This window comes from Haemaphysalis longicornis, unplaced genomic scaffold (genome assembly GCF_048455015.1).
Source record: "Haemaphysalis longicornis isolate Haplotype H1 unplaced genomic scaffold, Haemaphysalis longicornis Haplotype H1 scaffold_8, whole genome shotgun sequence".
Taxonomy (NCBI): Eukaryota; Metazoa; Arthropoda; class Arachnida; order Ixodida; family Ixodidae; genus Haemaphysalis; species Haemaphysalis longicornis.
The window spans coordinates 53,996,984-54,010,051 of NW_027526445.1; the positions used below are offsets into that span (position 1 = coordinate 53,996,984).

The following is a 13,068-nucleotide window of genomic DNA, read 5'->3' on the forward strand; positions in this document are numbered from 1 at the left end:
GTGCGGGGCCAGGTTTGATTGCAACCGCGGGAAGTGTTTTTGGTCTTGTCGTCATCAGGTGCCCTCCCATTGTGTAAGGTTGGCTTTCCTGCAGAGCGTTTTGGATAACGCCAACGCCATCTGTGAGACCGAGTAATGTTTGCCTTAAATTAAGGGGCAACACTGCTTTTATTAAAACAGCTTCCTGTAATTGTTGAGTAAACTTTGTAAAACTTGTCAGTCTTGTGGCTTTTTTCCCACTGATTTCAAACATGGCACTACTTTTTGAGTCAGTAAACTAGTTCCCAAGATAACTAGAGATAATTAGTCATTTTTGGAGGAACAGTAGACGAAACAGTGTTAGTCTCAGAATTGTAGTATTGATCTTTTTCCAATACTATGAGCCCTGGTGAGCAATAAGAGAATAGTTTTTTTCATGCACCACTTAACTGTAATTTTACAGCTCATTAAACCTTGGTGGCACCAGTGGTGAGGAGCCATTTCAAATGCCCATTTCAAGCACCGAAGCTTAATCAGCTGTAAAATTAATTACAGTGGCATTACAGCATTTTAAAGTAGTACTGACACGAAATTTTTGTTGCGTTTTTTTTTTCCGCTGCTATGGGTTCCTACCAGCCCACTAATCACAAAATGGCACATTAGACGGTCGTTGCAGCATAAATGATTAGTTACAGTCTCGATTATACATGCCAGTTTCAGTTTTGACAAAATGAACACTGATGCTGCCGCCATGACAGGACGGCGCTCATGACGCCACCATTCTTATCGCCCCACTGCCGGTCGTTGACTCCACCATCTCTAGGAGCCCGGGCAGTGTGACGCCAGTCCCAAACCTGTGACGTGATACACATGGTGGAGCAACGCTCACCAATCACAGCCAGCATGTTGGCTGCGTCACTGGGGCCCTAATGTCGCCAATTTCAAGCCAGGAGCAGATGTCGTCATGATGATGCCGATTGCGAAAGAGTATCCTATCCATTCTGGGCTTTCTCGTGTGCGCAAAGATTGAAATGTATTTTAGATATGTTTTACTGAATTGTAACTGTTGAAACTACTGGAAGATATCTCTATGTAAAAAGGAAACCTTTTGCATAGTTATCTCAGCTTAGAAACTTTGTGTTAGCACTTCTTTAAAGTGTGCCATTTTGTTTTGACTTCAGTTGCAAAGGGGAAAAAAGTTTCCGGTGCACAATTTGAACAATCACGGTTAATTTCCTTTCTGCGTAGTGGCCAAACTGAATGGGGATGGTTCTCTGAACCATTCTACTTCGTTTACAAATACAAATTGTGTAGCAAGCCATCGAATACTGGGGGATTTCACTTTAAAAGCCAAAACTGCATCCTGGAAACTTTTGTACCTCGGTGTGGGGTAGCGTGTGTGTGCCTTTTGGCCTAGCCACTGCTCCCTCACGTGTGACAGCCTTCCACTGCGGAACTTGGCTTTGACTCGGCTTGCGTTGTCTTCTTCCGTCAGTGATGCTGGAGGCCTCGGCGGACAACGTGCTCATCCAGGACTTCCAGAAGGCAGTTCGCAGTGGGGTCAAGGAGACACAGCTCATAGTGCGACACATCCGGCAGTTCCAGGCGGCCTGCGGACGGCCCAAGCGCTCGGTCGAGCGCCTCTTCGTGCCCTCCGACGAGATGGTCGAGGCTGCCCAGCTGTGAGTTGGCCTTTTCTTTTCTTCCTTTTTTAAAATTGCCTTGAAGGCTAATCGCAAGTTCCGTTCATTCAAGGCAACTGCTCCTTCTGAAGATGAAGATACCAACGTTATCGCAAACTTCAGATGAAAAAAACTTCTTTACCATCCTTTCCTAAAGAAAGTTGAGAGAACCATGAAAGCTTTGTGACATCGAAACTCCAGCATAAGTGCATCAAAACTTTTTCTAAAAGTGCATTCAACATTTGCTCAAAGGGCATTCAATCGATTGTCAAACCTTCCAAGACGCAAATTGCAAAAAAAGAGTTAAACCATGTGACAATTTTTCGCATACATACATGCAAATATATAAACACTAGTGCCTATCATGCCACTGTGCGAAGCGTTTCTCGATGTGGTAAATCCGAGGTTGGCAGCACATGTTTCGCAGGCATCATTTATTTTATGCTCAACCGTCCTTTCTTCGTACTAGTACAGTTTGGAGTTCCAGTATTTGCTAACCATTTTTAAGGAAACTGCGCAGTATTATGGAGTTTTTTGGGCTGATTTCAAATCTGCAATTAGATATTTTTCAAGTTGATTGTTTTTGAGATAATAATGATTACCGTATTTACTCGCATAATCCTCACACTTTTTTTTTTCGGAAAAGTCAATGCAAAGTTAGGGGTGCGAGAATTATGCGGGGGGAAAAATCCGGTGCACAGTGTTGCCAATTTGCCGTATGCCAGTCCCGCTAAATGTAGCGGTCGTTTTTTGTATAGGTAAGCTCAGTGTTGCCAACAGCAGCTATTTCTTTTTATTTTATTATTTACAACGTAAACAGTCTCCCATCGATTAGCGATCATGAAATTGCTGCCTTTGCTTTCTGGCGCGCGCCCTATCTCGTCGTCGTATGTGCGTGCCCTGCTCCAGTAACGCACGTTGAAATCGGTGACGCCGAAGTGCCTGCCTGCGGCACGGTTGCCGTGTTCGATCGCATACTCTTTCGCTTTCAATATGAAAGCGGCAGTGTAGCTGGCGTTCCTCCCCATGGCGAAGCAGCACCAAGGACAAAACAATTAGATCAAAAAGTTCTCAAAACAGCAGCGAGCTATCCACCACTGACGCGAGTGACTCACTGACTGCTGCCGCTCAACGCGGGACCACGACGGCGACACGACGACACGACAGCAGGCTGCGCGAACACAGTCTAGTTGCGCGCACGCGAAACATGCACGAAACCGGCTCAAGGACAGTGTGAGTAGCGTGTTAGGGCACCTGTTAGGGAGTAGCCATGCAGGTTGTTAGGGCACCTGGATGGCCTTGGATACACAGCGCTCTCCGCCGAACGGAGAGCCGGCGGGGGAGGGTGCGTGTTGGAGAGCGCGTGCACCTTGCGGGTTTCGCGAGCGGGCAACTTTCGCCGCTGCAAAGTTGGGGGTGCGAGGATTATGCGAGGAACCAAAAAATTCAAGCTTTGGTGGCTCATATTAGGGGTGCGAGGATTACGCGAGTAAATACGGTAATTGCCATTGTTTTAAGTCACAATTACAAAATAACCACTCCATGCAGAATGGCAATTAACCCGTGGCTAGGCAGACTGAAGAATACAATGTTGGGAGAACTTTTCTGATTTAGCTCTTTTTGGTCGGTCTACAACACACTGAACTTCACTCCTCCTGCGCTCTACCAGAAATGGCTCACAGGTGGTGCCAGTTGAACAGAGTAATAATTTTCCAGAGCCTCCACTTGAAAAATTCATTTCTAGCATTGTATTCTCCACACATTTATATATCAGAAGCAAACAAAATTACAGTTATACCTGCTCTGGGTGCTCAGATATCTGTCAGCAAAACGCTAGCTTCGCGTTTTGCTGACAGCTTTAGCTTCGTGTTTTAGCTTCGCATTGAAAGCAAAGTGCTGTTTTACCATCGAATTCTGCACACTCTGAGCAGTACAGTGCACTTCAAAATGCTGTTTACAATAAAATATGGTGCCTTGTGATAAGGATACTTGCAGACTGATAAAAAGAATGGCCGTGGATGCTGAAAATGCCATTTCTCAGAAAACGATTTTTTGACCATTTTTCAGCCCCAAAGGCTCCATGTGCCCTCTCAAAGGCACTTACCTCTAAACAAAACGATCCCATCAGCAACCTTTCATTACGTGATGACCTCACTTGTGTGTGACTTCAATACCAGGCACCTTTGAGTATCAGACTGTGTCCGAGGATGTCTTGGTCCTCGCAATGCTATGCCATGTGTGAACGCTGCCCTTGATTTTTGCAGGCTGTCGGGGATTCGCGTTCGGGACATCTTATCGGATTCCACCCATGACAAGGTACATTTGGTGCTTTTTCTGTTCATGCTCGTGCATTTAAAGGGGCACACTGGTCTTGGGGACTTTTATTGTGCTTTTCAGGCAATCTTGATGTAACTTGATGATGATAGGGTGGACCGCTTTTGAGCTGCTTTCAAGTATCCAGTTGGTTTTAATGTAAGGCATTTAGTTTCCAAGATAAATTGAAATCTTTCAGAAAAAAAAAAAGAAAAAAAACTAATCAGCGAAAAATTACCAGCAAGTCATCAATAGATACCAGAAGTTGTGGAAAATGAAATGTGAGAAGCAGTTTTTTTTGTTCTGCAATCACATAGAAGCTTACATCAATTCTTTCTTCTAGGTTTGAAGTACTCTTGCTCACAAATTAAAGGTACTGCTAATAAGCTAGTACTGAAACGTAAAAATGGGAAGTCTGCTTCCCTTATTGGATGGTTTAAACATTCAGCTTTACGCTGCAAAAGAAGTGATCTTTCTAGCTGCTCTACATGCTGGGATGTACCTCTCAATAATTTCCTCCCGCTGCAATATCGCTCGCGGCGGAAAAGGAAGAAAATTATAGAAAAATTGTTATTTTTTTCATCGAAATCAGACCTGTACAGCTTTTATAAGTACCCAGTACTGTTCAAGTACCAACTTTTTGCAGGAAAAACTGTGCGAACTAAAGAAAAAGTGATATCTAAAAAAATTGTTTTTTTTTTGTGAAATTTTGTGGAACAAAGAACCCATGTGCCCCTTTAAGGGGCCATGAAGTCAAAATGCAAGGTTCATTTATTATAAAAAGACTGCTTAGTCCAGACAACAAGGATTCCAGCCTTGTCCCAAACTTCCAGCCAGTAATCGAGATATTTGCCGGTCCATATCACGTCATTCCTGCCCATGTTACGTCAGCGTAGTGCAAAGTATCAAAAGCTTTCCAACACTTCTGTGCATTTCTGACAAGCGGTATGATTAACGCAATTATCTTGTGAAGCAGAGCTGTAAATGGCAGTTTCATGAATGTTTACGTCAGCGTTAAAGAGTGCAGAATGTTTTTTTATTTATAGGAAGAGAAGCGCAAAGGTGGAGTTGGCCAATACCAAGAAGATTAGAGGTTCAAATCAGAGAAAGCTGGGCATGTTGAAATGAATTGATGATTAAATTCTAACTGCACAACTGGACGGGGGCAAGAGAAGGCACAAACGAGCGCCCATTTATAACTAAATATTTTGTTGAAAAAGTGTAAATGCATAGGTGTTGACAAGGCGCTTCACTGCACGCAAGTTAACCAGAAGCACTGAACTCCTCAAAAAAAAAAGGGGGGGAGAGGGGGAACAAGGATGCTATGGTCAGGAAAATTCTGGTTATCGAGGGTTGCCTTTTGCTGCATGTGCTGCTTAGATAGGAGTACTCCATTTGGATGGACACGATTGACGGCTGGCTCACACATGCATTGCTTAGTCTTTTAACGTGGGAGGCTTCTATTTACTGCCCATCTTAGGCCTATATATTTACGCCTTTTCAATAAAATATTTACCCGTGAAAGTGCTCTCATTTGTGCCCTCTCTTGTTCTTATCCCATTGCGGAGTTGGAACTTATTCAAGATAAGAGGTGCCCTTTAAAAGCAGCTTTGCCTTGCTGTTTTGCCGCACATCACCGGTGCGTTGCGGGAAAGCCCGTCACTGGAAGCGCAGAACTATGGCAGTGCATATTGGTTCGGGGCTCAAGATACATTCGGGGCTCAAGAAGTACTGACTCGCTGAAAAGAATGTGTTTCACACATTTTTGTTAATCTGTCAAACAACTTTCCCTTTGCGTTTTCAAACTTCGATATGCTCCGAAAGTGTTTGTGAAATTTCTCAACAATGATATTCGCTTTGAACCCAAATCGAGCATGGCATTATGTGTTTCAGTATTTATTATTTTCACATCATTCTGCAGCCTTGATGAAGTTCTTCTTTTTTTGCTCTTAGTTTTTGAAAAGTAACCAAATTAATACCGTTTTTTTTTTCCAAAGTGTCACTGTTGGTCATATCACTGTTGCTCTTGTCATTTGGATAGGTTTCAAGAGACGAGGCCCTGAGTGTTGTCAGGCAGGATGTCGTTGAGAAGCTGCTGGGTAAGTGGACTAGGCCTCACTTTCTTTCTCAACTTTGGTTGCCCAGAATATCCCCCTTTTTTTTTTTTGAAAAGGAATGTAGGCGGTTTTTTTTTTTTTTTTTCTCAATGCATTGCCTGCTTCATTTTCGCAATTTTAAACCATGTCAGGGAGAGGTCAAGTGGCAGTTCTGTCTTCTCTCCATCTCTCCGTCTTGCTTTTTCCAGAAAGCTTTCCGGGAACAGAGTCCTACCTCCTGAATGAGGCTTTCACGGCGGTCGTCAAGGACGTCTTCAGGCAGCAGGTGCTCGAAAACGAGCAGAGGTGAGTTGGCCACTGTTGCAGCATCTTGAGTGTTTGAATGCCTTCTCTTCTGTACTACTGATGGACTCGGGATGTAACCCAAATTGGTTTCAATCGGGGCACCGCCTGAAGAAAATTGTGAGGAGCGAACCGAAAACTTTGGTTGCTTTTTAAAGTATTGTGTGACCATCCTGTTTGCCCATGAATGGTTTACCAGCTGTGATTGTGTTTGAAGGGTTCGAGCATCTCTTTCTTGAACCAATTACAGTGTGTATTGCTTATAACGTATGTTGCGGGATCCGCGAAAATCCGCACTATAAGCGGTACCGCATTATGAGCGGTACCGGACTGTAAACAAAACGCGTGATATCCGATCCCGCGCTATAAGCGGTACCGCACTGCAAACAAAACGCGTGGTATCCGGTCCCGCACTATGAGCAGTTACGTTAAAAATGGTCTGCGCTGTACATCAAAGTCAAAACTGGGAAGGTAAGGTGTGACAGGTGCTCGTCAGCTCCTTAAGAAAAGACACTATGCTGTGGGAGTGCAAGGTTTGCTTTGCAAGGTTTGCAAGGTTCGCCTGACTAGGCAGATTAGTTGCACAAGTCTTAAGCTTGTCAAAGAATTGTGCGCTGGTATACACCTGTTTCTTTGGTCTTGTAGAACTTGTCTTCTGATCTTGCTGCAACCCTGGTTGTCTTGCATCCTGTCGAACAACTGCTTGTTTGAACCACCGCAATTCAGGACACAGATTCACAGAATTGTCTCGTATGTAAAACATAAAAACAGTTTGTCATTAATCGGTGACCGAGTTATCGTGTCACTTCTCATGGGAAGCAAATTATTGCACATTGATGAGAGCCTGTTACAACCTTGTGTTTTGATATCTTTACGTGCACACAGCTTTCTGTTTGTAGGCCCTGTTTCAAGACACGAAAAACGTACTATTTGTTGTTTTTATTGAGCTTTAAGGATGACAGCCCACCTCTGGTATAAGCATCAGTGAAGTTCCAGTGGAAATAAAAGCAGCAGGGTCTTGTGGGGCACTTTAACATGCATGCCTACATTTATTAGGGATGTATCAACTTTAATCATGTTTCTTTTTTAGTGGTACGAAAATGTTTAGAGGATATAAATCACTTCGTATTACGTTGGCATATCTTCAGCAATGTTATTAACTCTTTCGCTACCGCAGAAAATTGACCAATTTTGGGGGGTCCAAGAAAACATTTTTTTTTCTGCTAAAAAATTATTTAGGCACTAATTGCAGGAGCACAAAATGCAGATTATTTAACGGCCTTTCCAATAACACCAGTTTTTTAAAGGTTTTCATATATCATAGTTGTGAAAAAAAATATCAAAATCAAGAGTTTTGTCAAGTTGTCGAAAAAAATGATAAAAAAGGAGTTGTGTATATCAAACCACCGGTAGTAGAAAAAAATTAGAATATACATTTTGCAGGGAAACATTTCAAAAACACACCCTAAAAAAAATGTCGACTTGCGCGGAACAGTTTTTCAGATATAAAAAAAAAAATGTTAGCACGCACGGTGCTCGTGTCATGCGGTGAAGCCCAACCTCTAATTCAAACTGTGCAATTTTGGGTGGTTCCTTGGAATAAATCTGGCGGTTTGACGTTATCAGAGGCACCAATTTGCCCCCACATAACGTAAAAACATCTTGTCAATGGCTGACTTTGCATTTACAGCGAGCACAATATTTGGGACAAGCACGCGATGCAGAAAAAAACATGCATGAAGTTGAAAACGGAACGCCGTGGCTGATGTTTGTTGTCGTTCACGGTCAGTTATCTCTCAAAACATAAAGCTGAGCTTTATTATCATCTTCTTACTCGCAATTGTAGCCTTGCTCGCAAAAATGAGGTACGATGAGCTAGAATCGTCCCCTGCGATCTTTGGCCGAGTAGCAGTCGCGCGCTAAAAAAGATCAGCACAACGAGCCTCCTCTATTGCAGCGCCACCTAACATTTTTCAAATGAAACAGTACAAAAACTTATCAGAGACTCCGTCCGAATAGACAGTTCAACTAAGCAGCAACATTAGACACCCGGATATACCCTCGCATGAAAACGAAACTGGAAGGCGAACAGCTGGCAGTGTAAGGCCGGTTTGAAGCGCTGTCCTCGGCGGAACAGATATCTGGCGACTGGGTGTGACCTTTTGACTTGCATCTGAAGTTCTTATCGCAGAAATCGGGTTAGGGTGGGGGGAAATGAGGAGCGGCGTGCTTTGTTCGAGGATCAGTCGCGGACGCTTCAGGCGCCATGGCAGTTAGCCTTGAAGTTGGGTAACTGCGTAGTTGCGCTAAATATGAATTTCGCGATGCAGAAACGAAACCGAAACTGTTGTAAACTGTTTGGGAATGGTCCTGGGGTAAGTAGAACTACCAGAGTACTTAGGACAACTTGCGCAAAGGCAATAAAACTGCCTAAAATCATAAAGTAGCTTTGCAACCAGGCACTGCTTGACATTTTCAGCCGATTTCTGGGATTATTACTGTCAGAGCGTGAACCTGACGATTGAAAATCGTTTGCTAGTTCCCCATTCACGCCCTGATAGCAAAAAACAAGCGCTGGTGCAGAGTAATTACGAGTTGCACGCATTCTTCGTTGGTAGCCTTGAGGCGCGATGACCACGCCCCTTTTCCACAACCAGGTGATTCAAAAGCGTGTCAAAAATCACGTTTCCGTTGCAAAAATGAAAACAAAACTGATTTTGAAAGGCCATTTTCTGATCTAACTCCGAACAGCTTTACTTGTTCGAGAAACGCCTGGAACGCTTTGAAAAGGCGCTCCCAAAAGTATCGATCAAATTGATCGATTTTGATAGGCGCGGTAGCGAAAGAGTTAACAGAGTCTGTGTCACTTGGACCAGGGAAACAAAAGCAAGGTGTGTTAAATGCGCTTCTAGGAAGTCTGCAACTGATCGGATTTTTAGGAGGCTGTGGCTAGCGTTCCGTCCAGACGGAATACAACTGAGAGCTTAGCGTTCCGTCCAAGCGGAACCGGCGTGAAATTTGTTCAGTTCCGTCCAGGCGAAAGCAAAACGGGCTGATTAGACGCCATGCTCAGTCTTCAGATTTGGTGTAGAGGTTGTGCCTCGGATAATGGCACTATTGTACCTATTTCGATTCCCTCTGGACAAGGCGCTTCGCATGGTACTGCATGCAAGTTAACCAGAAGCACTGAACTTCTCAAAAAAGAACATGGACATGCTCTGGACATGCTTTATTTTTTTATTTTGCGTGGTTGGGCCAGCGTTTTGTATCGGCTAACAGCACACCCACTTTAAAATTGACGCGGTGAGAGCGGTCGGTCTTGATTTTGCACTCAACCAGCCGCTCCGCTACTGCTCACTAGAGCCAAGGCCGACGTATCCATCGCCAGAGTTCTGATCATCTGTAGTTCGTAATGGTGATTACTAATTAACGGTTATTCTTGCTAGTCAATGAGCGGAAGCGGTTCGTTCGGCTGGGTAAATATCAATGAAAGACTGTGGCTAGCGCGCTGGACTGGTAGCTGTGCCAAAAGATGATGGTGATTACAGGATCTGTGTAGATCTCTCTCAGCTTAACAATTCCGTTCTTCACGAACACCACATGCTACCGACAGTGGAACAATGCCTAGGCTTGCTTGGAGATGCCAAGTTTTTTTCCAAGCTGGATGCTAAGTCAAGTTATCATCAAGTCATGGTGTCTCCACAGTCACAGCTGTACACAACGTTCATTACCCCGTTTGGTCGCTATTGCTTTCTGCGGCTGCCATTTGGCATTACATTAGCACCCGAGTGTTTCCAGAAGCAAATGTCCCGGATGCTAGAAGGCCAGACCGTCTTAGTGAACATGATTGATGACATCCTGCCAGAGTCTCTGGCAGGATGTCTGTCAGAGGTAACGGCTGCCGGAGTCTCTGATTCCACTTTTTGTAGAGCCCCGTGTGTGAATTCAAGTGACGTCGCATGGGGGAATCGTTGTGGGTGTCGTTTACAGCTTCGCAGTCCTACCAGCTTCACGGACTGAAATTTTTTTGCTATTTTCTACCTCATTTTGAAAAAAGCTACACGTAAGAGTAATGTGTAGATGTTTTCAATGAGCTAATCTATCAATCTAGAGCAAGTTGTATTTTGACTTGTTTGTTTAACACTCACGCGGGCACTGGTGGGTCCTACCTCACCTCTTGGCACCCTTTTCCTGTGAAACGGATGTCAGCGATGGGTCATGGAAGGGTACTGGTCGCACGTCCAGCCTGTGAAGCTGCTTCCCTCTTCCCTGTTGACATGCAGGTTCGATGGGCGCAGCCTGACTGGCCTGCGTGACATCTCCTGCCAGATCGACCTGTTCCAGCCACTGCATGGGTCGGCGTTGTTCCAGCGCGGTCAGACACAGGTGTGATGACTTGGGAACCCCGCAGGGACCCCAACTCTTCCCAATTGCTTTCATTGTTGACTTTGCAACCAAGTGCTGCCAACTGACTGCTTTCACGAAACATTGTCTTTGGGTATCCTTTATTTATACTTCAAACTGCTCAAAACTGTGCCTGAGTAGCTGCTTATTTTTTTTTTCCCCGTAAAATTTCTTTTGCAAGTCTAGTTGTTGACTTCCTGTGAATCGCTCAGAGCTGTCGTCGGTGGGCAAATACAACAAACCATTCGTTTGTTCAGACTTATGCTAGTTGAAGTGGAACACGCTAACGGCAGGACTGAAAGTGTGGGTGGGGTCACAATTGGGCTTTTCACAAGAGAAAGGGGTGGGCGCAGTGGCAGGAGACTCCACTGTGAAGAACGACCTTATATTCTTCCCCACAGCATGGACACTGGTGTGCCGCTCAGCCTCCCCTTCACTATTTCTGACCTGGTATTCCAAGTGTGTGATAAGGACAACTCCGTCGTCACTTTTCTCAAGGTCAGCACAAAGGGGCTAGAAAGGGAATAGTAAAAATAAAGTAGACTTAATGAGACTGATCCCTGGCCGTTGAAAGAGGCCCCCAGAAAGGCCCTTTTTTCTGGCTTCCTGGGGAAGTGTGACCCTTAACATGCACCTAAAGGCTGTCCATCGTGGCATTGTAGCGTTTGGCCCCTGTCTAGAAATTCAGCTGCCGTGGCCTGGGATCAAAAACTTCTTTTACTGATTTTTTTCCACCAGGTGTAGGACTTTTCTTTTGAAACCGTTTGCAGTCTGGACCTTTCACCCAATTTCCAGCCGCTCCGGTCCGCAGCTATTTCGCCAGTTTCCGGTGGTGCAAAGAAAAACGCAAACCATGCAAGGAACACTTACAGGATATTTATTTTTTCTTTTGTGTTCTGCTTGCAACTCTTACCAATATTCGAGCAATGTGGGAAACCGCTCAAAACACTCTCATAAGTGCAAGCCAGAGTTTTTACTGCAGGTTTTGCAGAAAAGCACAGTCTTCCTCCTGCTTTCTTTTGTTTTTCTGTGTCTAAAAACAGCACAGTCCTTGTTGTTTCAGCCTGGGAGCTTGTACATGAAGTGGCTTGTCCCATCTAGCCTTTTTTCACATTCCATACGTGAAGCCAGGCCCTGTTTTTTGGCTTGAGCCCTCAGATTGCCCACTAGCTGCTGGATGAGGTTGCGACTGTACTGCAGGTTTCGCTGCTCTTTCTTGCCATGGTTCTGCACCTGTGTGCACCTTTAAATAAAACTATTCACAATGAAAACCTGTAGATGCGACAAAAAAGCTTTCACCACCATTTCATTTTCTTTCGACGAAATGCGTAGCTCGCAGAGTAGTGATCGGAACGGTGCTGTCTCCACCGCCGTCGTGGTTTTCTTCACTCGCTTCTGTCGAATCACTCTCATCACTAACTGATGGAGGCTTGCACAACGCAATCAGTTGTTTTTAGCACCGAAAAATCGCAATGCCGTGCCTTTTCAACACTCTTGTGGGCATCAGAAAAAGCGTATGCAGCCAACAAGTGCCTTCCCACTAGGCCTAACACTTATTCCTTGTTGCTTTATTTAGAATACTTCCATCTTTCGCACTGAAGTCATCATCTTTTTCACTAAAATGCACCATTGTAGAACGCAGGCAATGAGGAAGCGGGGGAATCCAGAAAGCCCTTGCTGAACGTTATTGTGCTGCACCCTAGTGCAAAAAGAGGAAAACTTCTACCACGGCCGCCGCGATCGGTTTCCGGCGGCGTGCCGTTGCTCCGGCCGTCCCAATCACCCGGAGAGAGCGTAAATCCGAAGAGGCCGTTTAGCCGTTTTCCACCGCACCACGGCGCGCGGAGCCGATGGTTGAAACAAAAGGCGTGTATGCTGCAGCGCTCTTCGAAATGGCGTTTCGTCAGCTTTCACGCTTTGTATCGAAATAAAAACAAAGCATACCTGATGTCATGGATGCAAAGCGACTCACAGAACCTGATAATGCATTTATTTAAGCTAGGATTGCAGCTATGCGAGTTGTTTAATATGTGCCGCATGACGCCCTCAACACACGGACAATATTCGCTGCTGCCAATAGAAACTTTCTGGCGCTTAAATAACGTTCAGTTCGCTTTATAACGTACTTAACGCGTTATAACGTATAAAGTACTTTATATAATCTGCATGGACAATGCAGTTCATTAGAGCGTCATACCCGTGACGAATGGCTGTGCTTTTATCTAGCCTTTGAATAAATGGCTGTTGTGTAGAAGGACCCATCCTATTTTTAGGATTAACACGTTTAAGGA

General features: G+C 44.7%; 1 protein-coding gene across 1 annotated transcript in view; it reads left to right on the top strand.

The window, feature by feature from the left end:
* Positions 1-13,068, top strand: part of Pnpase (polyribonucleotide nucleotidyltransferase 1) — a 71,991-nt gene that overhangs the window by 16,015 nt on the left and 42,908 nt on the right. The window contains exons 7-11 of the mRNA XM_077681717.1: positions 1,475-1,661; positions 3,926-3,977; positions 6,016-6,073; positions 6,280-6,376; positions 10,657-10,759. Coding sequence (XP_077537843.1) covers positions 1,475-1,661; positions 3,926-3,977; positions 6,016-6,073; positions 6,280-6,376; positions 10,657-10,759 — 497 coding nt within the window. The remainder of the gene's footprint in view (positions 1-1,474; positions 1,662-3,925; positions 3,978-6,015; positions 6,074-6,279; positions 6,377-10,656; positions 10,760-13,068) is intronic.